At 42.6% G+C, this 7,511-nt stretch overlaps 1 protein-coding gene across 2 annotated transcripts in view; it reads left to right on the top strand.

Moving 5' to 3' along the window:
• The first annotated feature begins 617 nt into the window (after nt 1-617).
• Nucleotides 618-7,511, top strand: part of USP32 (ubiquitin specific peptidase 32) — a 228,218-nt gene continuing 221,324 nt past the window's right edge. For both annotated transcript variants that reach the window (XM_029927232.1, XM_029927231.1), the window contains exon 1: nt 618-828. In XM_029927232.1, coding sequence (XP_029783092.1) covers nt 771-828 — 58 coding nt within the window. In that variant the 5' untranslated portion in view covers nt 618-770. The remainder of the gene's footprint in view (nt 829-7,511) is intronic.

Genomic DNA, 7,511 nt, shown 5'->3' with positions numbered 1-7,511 from the left:
ATTAAGAATGCTTCCATCACAGGAGACCCTTCAGTCTCTTTTCCTCTCACAACTCCCTCCCGGCCCAAGAATTCCATAAGGCGTTTCTCTTCTGCCTGCCCCTTTCTCTCACTGCACCCCACAGACCCCGATTCCCTAAGACTCCACCCAAGAGAGAGCCTAGCCAGGGCCAGACAAACTGCCAGTCGCTCCGGGCCCGCAGTGAGGCTCCAGTGCGGGTGGGCGGGAGACGCGGCCCCGGACGCCCCGGAAGTCACCTCCCCCCAGCCCCGCAGACGGGCGGAGGCTCCCCCGCCTTGCGGCTTCGGATTGGCGGGAAACTGGGAGGTGATACACTCCGCGCAGGATCCGGCCCCTCCTCTACGCTCCTGCGCGCGGAGAGCGTGGGGCGGGGCGAAGTATATGGCTCCTGGCGGCCATTACCCGGAACAATCCCCGGCCTCGGGTCAGGTGACCCTCGGCAGGGCCGGAGGGAGGGGGTTGGGGGGAGGGAAAAGGGCGTGAAGAGGAAAGGGAAGGGAGGAGAGAGGAGAAGGGCGGAGTAGGAGGGAGGGGAAGGGGGCGGGGCGGGAGCGGGTCACGTGATTAGGCATGGAGGCGGTGGCGGCGGCCGGGAGGAGCTGCCGGGGCAGAAGCGGCACTTGTTAGTGTGGGGAGAGGAGGGGGCTGGGGGACGCCGACACCGTCACCCAGGGACGCCTAGTCGCAGGCGGGAGGGGGGGTGGGGGCGACATCAGGCTCCGACCCCCGGCCGAGGGGATGAGGGGAGCATGGGCGCCAAGGAGTCACGGATCGGATTCCTCAGCTACGAGGAGGCGCTGAGGAGAGGTGAGGGGGGGAGGGGTCTGGACGTGCTGCGGGGGAGGCCAGCGACGGGCTGCCCCGAGGGTGGGTGATGGGGGGAAGGGGAGGGAAGGTTGAGGGCGGGGGGCGCCTGAGGAGGAAGGCTCTCCTTTGGGGAGCGATGGGGAATATTACGGGGGAGAAGGGGCGGGTGGGAGCAGTGTTTGGGAATTTGGACCGTATGGAAGGGGGAGTAGGTTTCGCAGAGAGAGAGGGGTATATGGCGCTGGCACGGAAATGCCCGTGCTCGTTGGTGGCGTTGTTATCCTGGATGTGTTCAGGGAAGTCCTCATCTCCCTGCTTTCTTGGGTGGCATCAGCCATTCCAGCCCCCCTCATCCTTTACTGCCATTTTCTCATATCACTCCTTCATAAAACCCGACAACATCCTAAGCTCCTACCCAACAGCCTTGGTAGGAAGGGAGACGGGAGGCGGCTGCAAAGCCCTCTTCTCTTATTGCTGCTGGAAGCCCCTTCCAGTGGTGGAGTCTCCGCCTTTTCTGAGGGCCTTTGCCAGTCTCTAGGGGGCTACCGTCATCCACTCACCCTTTGAGCGGCTGACTTTGATGAGAGCGACCTGAAATTAAGTTGTATCTGAGGTGAGATGAGACTGGACAGCTGGTTTTGCCGCAAGACTTTGTCTTATGTTTCATCTCCTTAGACGTCGGCCGGAGCCTTTTATGGCACTTGATCCCCAGTTCTCATCCCCTCCCGACCCATAAAACGGCATTCGGAAATCCAGCATTCTGATACTGTGTTATAGCTCCCTTTGGAAACCGGCCTTGCTGCCATTCCTAGCCTGCTGCTTGATATTGTGTTATAGCTCCCTTTGGAGACCGGCCTTGCTGCCAGTCCTAGCCTGCTGCTCATTGGCTCTGATGCACAGTGTGTTGTTAATCGTCCCAACCCCCTACCACTTTCTCTGATACCTCTGTCCGCGATCACCAAAGCACACGCGAACTGGAAGTGTCTATTGCAGTTTATGGCCGGAATGTGACTTAATTTTTCATGACTGGGATTTGAATATGTGTCTGTGTGTATGTATGCTTGTATTTCTTTTCGACATGTAATGGATTTTCTTGGTAAGAAGTGAAACATTAAAGCAGATCGGATGCTTGGCATTATTGTTAACAGGTTTCTCAATCAAGAAACCAGCCATGCTCCAGGTGATGGTTTCAATAGTGAAGGATATAAAATAAAAATTGGCTTAAAAGACAGACATTCGAAATGAGGGTTTAGTAGTAAACTCTTGTTTGTATGTAAGAAACAAAGATAAATTCAGTGGGATATCACCTGAAAATAGATAAAGAATCTAGGTGTATGGTTTTCATTGTGGACTGACCAGAATAACAAAAGTATGCTTTTTATGTCTTTTTCTTCCCCGCCTCTACAGAACAGTGTAATGATTGTTCTTATGGACAATCTTGCTTGAAATTTTTTCTCAATATGAGAAATATTCCAAATTCTTGTTGGGTTTCCAGCCCTTAGTAGGCTAGTCATTTCCAGGATGCTGTCAAGCCTGACAGGTCTGGCCTCAATTAGGCAATGGCTTTACTTGGCATGAAAGAGGACATCAATCAAATTGATTTACAGCTCCATGGTTCAGAAGTATTTAGTTTCTTAAGTTTGAGGGCAATGTGGTTGGCATTAAAGGAATTCTAAAATTTAACTTTTATTCAACCTACTCTCATATCAAACTAATATTTTAGTACTTTTGTAAATATAAGTGTAATTAATAATTGGTGCATTTTAAACTGATTTGATTGTAGGTTTTTTTCAATTTATTATGAAGTGTTTGCCTGTTGAACTTAGAATGTATATTTCAAGAGGTAGCAAAATATTTGTTAAAACCTCTTTTAACTCCTCTTTGAATAAATTTATGTTTTATCATTCTGCTTCAGAGGAAAATTAAAGCAAAAGAGAGAACCAAGTTGATAAATAGTATTTCTAAATGTAAACCAGGAATTTTCTTTTTTTTTTTTAAAGCTGGCCATTATTTTGAACATACTATTTACTCTAGTAAATGTTTAACTTTAATATAGAATTTCTTTTACTGAGAGCATATAGAAATAATTTATAAAGCTTTTGGTAGAGCTAAAAAATGGTTTGGGAACTTTTGTGGGGGGCACATGAAGAACTAAATAGGTACTAAAACCTCTGTTAGTCTTATTTTCTTTTTAGGGTGAATAGGGGTGGGGATTAGGGAGAGGATTAGACAAACACAATGCAGGTTATATGAATCACTGTGTAGGTAAAAAGCTAGCTTGATACACTACTGAAATACCTACCCCCCTCGGCTTTCTTAAAATTACTGACCAGTAAAGAATGCCTGACCATAATTAGGTAGTATTAAAAAAATAGTCAACTATATATTGCTGCAAGCAAACATGGAATTGCAGGCGGTTTATCTTGTAAAATGGAGCCTTGGAAATGGAGTGTTATGTTAATGACAGATAACACTGTACCTAAATGAAGGGCAGTTTAGTGACTTCTCATTTACATTTCAGAAGCTCTGGAAATTAGGAAGATTAGTTTTGATGCTATTTTAGTTAGATTGTATGCTAGTTATATAAACATTAATCGTTTTCTGAAAGCGTATCTTTAAAGTTTTTTTAAGGGAGATTCTTGGTAGCTTTTATTTTTGGTGTCTATCTTGAATATCTTGAATAGAACACAAATAGGCTTTTCTTTGAAGGCTTGGCCCTGGATAGATTGCAAGTATTTTCTGAAGTACATCTCCTGTACATGAGTACTGAGAATTTTAGCAGCTATGTTCATCTCTTTACTTCCTATTGCATCTAAGTTTGTGGCTTGTGTATTCCTAAAAATATATTCTAAATGCTTAGAACATAGCATTAAAAAAAATATTGAATGAAAGATGAATTGCAGTTTAGAGTATTTCAGAACTCCAAGAAACTTTAAGAATCTCCAGTTCTTTACTTCTTTCTTCCTATTCCTCCCTCCTTTTCATCATTCTGGAAACAGAATACTAAGGTTTTTATTTTTATTTATTTATTTATTTGCAAGAATTGGCTGAATTAAAATTGTCCTTAGCTTTTAAACGATGTTAATAAAATATAGTGGATGGATTTCTTCTAATCCCTTTTTTATAAGAAGAACTGGAGCACCTGGGTGGCTCAGTCAGTTGAGTGTCCCACTCTGGCTCAGGGCATGATCTCATGGTTCGTGAGTTCGAGCTCCACATCGGGCTCTGTGGGGACAGCTCAAAGACTGGAGCCTACTTCAGATTCTGTGTGTGTCTCTCTGCCCTCCCCTGCTTGCTCAGTGTCTCAAAAACAAACATTAAAAAAATTTAAGAAGAATTTTGGCACTTACATTGGACTAAATAGTTGGGTGATGAAGTACAGCACTTCAGGGGCGCCTGGGTGGCTCAGCCGGTTAAGCGTCTGGCTTCGGCTCAGGTCATGATCTCACGGTTTGTGGGTTCGAGCCCCGCGTCGGGCTCTGTGCTGACAGCTAGCTCAGAGCCTGGAGCCTGCTTCAGATTCTATATCTCCCTCGCTCTTTGACCCTTCCCTGTTCATCCTGTCTCTGTCTCTCAAAGATAAATTAAAAAAAAAAAAAAGAAAAAAAGAGAAATATAGCATATCAAAAAATTATGTTGTAGTTTCATGTTTTTGAGTGCTCCTTTTTTCATTCATTCAGTAAAATTTTACTGAATGCTGCTTATGACTTAGGCACCAAGGAAGCAAAGCTGATTAAGACCCTCTCTCTAGAAGCATATAGCTTGGTCAGTCCACTGAAGTGTATATAACTCAAGGTGTATGCAGGACTATCCATGGGAGGTAGGAATAAAATATTGAAACATCTTTTTAAAGTTTATTTTGTGTGTTTTTTAAATTTTTATTTATTTTGGAGAGAGAGAGAGAGAGAGAGAAAGAGCGCAAGCATGAGCAGGGGAGGGGCAGAGATAGAGGGAGACACAGAATCTGAAGTAGGTTCCAGGCTCTGAGCTGTCAGCACAGAGCCCAATGGGGGGCGGGGTCGAACTCACAAACCATGAGAGCACAAAGTTTAACCGACTGAGCTACCCACGTGCCCCTATTTTGTGTATGTTTGATAATGGACAATATTTTCAAAAAGTACATATATATTGTATATAAATAATTAACATATAGTATGTTAAATTCTACAGTGGTATAGAACACAGTGCTATAGGAATATAGAGTGTGTATTGGTGTATTGGCCTGAGAGTGCCCTAATACTATTCACTTCATTGTATGTGCTCAATAATTGTGTATTAAAGAGTTTCATTTCCTCGTCACTTAAAGGTTATTGTCTTTGCTAGTGGAATAATTAAGCATGTAATAGTTGAAGATTCTAATACTATTCATTTTGCTTATTATCTACCAGCCCTAATATGCTCTAAAACATTGACTCCCGAACTAAGATTTTATTCACCAAGCTTCATAGTGTTAATACTAAAATTTTATTGATAGTATACTGCCTATGATGTGATGTTAGCTGTTTTAGCATAATATATTATTGTATAAGTGAAAATTTAATTTCACAGTTGGTATCTTCTAGGATGCACTATTCTCTTATTAAGGCACTTATGCCTTCATCTGAGTTTATTAAATCTATCAGTGAACTCTTGCATTAGGGTGGAATTGCAGGTTTTGGTTAAGCCACTTGCAAGTAAAGTTAACTAGCTATTATTATATATAAAGGAGAAAAATGGGGTCGTCTTAAGTTAGTCTTTTTATATGTAGTCACCTAAGTAATTACATACATGCTGTTCTTGATAATCTCCAGTTCGACACTCCATATGGAGTGTCCATGACAAAGAGGAAATAAATACACTGATGAACCTTGGATTTGGGGAGGATGAGCAGAAAGAGGTGACATCACTTGATGGATAATGGCCTACCATTTAACAAACTGGACAGCTGTTGTTGTTGTTGTTGTTGTTAATTGTCTGTCTTTGTGCGTGGTTAGTGAGACTTCACAGTGACAGCATTCAGGGTTGCCTTCCAGAAAGATGTGTTAGAAACCTAGAGTTGGGAATGTGGTGACCAACCAATCGTGAGTTGTTTTCTCAGGAGAAAAGGAAGATTTTTGGTACTTGATTATATGGTAGGTCAGAGGAAAAGTTAGAGAAATGATTATTATTCTTGCTATGACTAGGAAATCCATCTTTGGATTTGGAGCACTAAAGATTAATGCTGAGAGCTGGATTAGAAGCTTTAATGTTAAACAGCTGCAGAGGTGGAGGTATTTTATTTATGAATTAAAAGTTGGTGGTTTGGGCACCTGGGTGGCTCATTTGGTTAAGCGCCTGACTCTTGGTGTCAGCCTAGGTCTTGATCTCAGGGTTGTAAGTTCAAGCCCTGGATTGGGCTCCATACTGGGTGTGAATTCTACTTTAAAAAAGAAAAAAAGTTGGTGATTTGAATTTGGACAACATGAATAGACCTAGAGAATATTATGCTAAGTGAAACAAGTCAGACAGAGAAAGACAGATACCATATGATTTCATTTATATGTGGAACCTAAAAAAACAAATGAACAAACCAACAGCAATAAAGAGAAACAGACTCATAATTACAGAGAACTAGTTAGTGGTTGCCAGAGAGGAGCAGGTGGGGGACTGAGTAAACTAGGTGAAGGAGACTAAGAGGTACAAACTCCAGTTATAAAATTATTAAGTCACAGGGATGGAAAGTTCAGCATAGAGAATATAGTCAGGGGCTCCTGGATGGCTCAGTCGGTTAAGCGGTCTGGCTTCAGCTTAGGTTAGGATCTCACAGTTCATGGGTTCGAACTCCGCCTCGGGCTCTGTGCTGACAGCTCAGAGCCTGGAGCCTGCTTCTGATTCTTTGTCTCCCTCTCTCTCTGACCCTCCCCTGCTCACACTGTCTCTGTCTCTCAAAAAGTCAATAAAAAACATTTAAAAAATTAAAAAAAAAAAGAGAATATAGTCAATAATATTGTAATAACTTTGGTGACACATGTAACTATAGTAATCATGATGAGCATTTATCAAATCACCTAAAACTGATATAATGTTGTATGTCAACTATATAGAAAAATGGTTGACCAGAAAAATGGTTGATGGTTTCATAATGGTAGAAGACTAAGGTGGGACTGAGAGTTCTTTTCATACTGTATCCAGAAAGTATGGCTTCTCTGTTCAGGGCTTGTTTATGCTTCTGCTTTTACCTTTTAGGCTTCATGATGTATTAAAAAAAATTTTTTTTTAATGTTTATTTTTGAGAGAGAGACAGCACGAACTGGGGAGGGGCAGAGAGAGAAAGACCCAGAAACTGAAGCAGGCTTCAGACTCTGAGCTGTCAGCACAGAGCCTGATGTGGGGCTCGAACCCATAAACTGAGATCATGACCTGAGTCGAAGTCGGACACTTAACTGACTGAGCCTCCCAGGTGCCCCCATGATGTGTGTGTCCAAATAGAGCCACTCCAGGGGGCGCCTGGCAGTTTTAGTCCAAGGAGCACGGGACTCTTGATCTCAGGATTGTCAGTTTGAGATCTAAAAGTTAGATGTAGATTAGTTAAATAAATAAATAACTTTAAACAAAAAAACTGCCTTTTAAAAAAATGAATATTTAAATTGAGTCACTCTACCTCTTTCTTTATGCCAATAAAGTCTTTTGTTCCTCTCATCTAATAATAAGGATCTCTTAAGTAA

Source organism: Suricata suricatta, chromosome 17, assembly GCF_006229205.1.
Source record: "Suricata suricatta isolate VVHF042 chromosome 17, meerkat_22Aug2017_6uvM2_HiC, whole genome shotgun sequence".
In the NCBI taxonomy this organism is placed as follows: domain Eukaryota; kingdom Metazoa; phylum Chordata; class Mammalia; order Carnivora; family Herpestidae; genus Suricata; species Suricata suricatta.
Note: the sequence above shows the minus strand (reverse complement) of the source record. Positions and strands in the feature narration are given on the sequence as shown.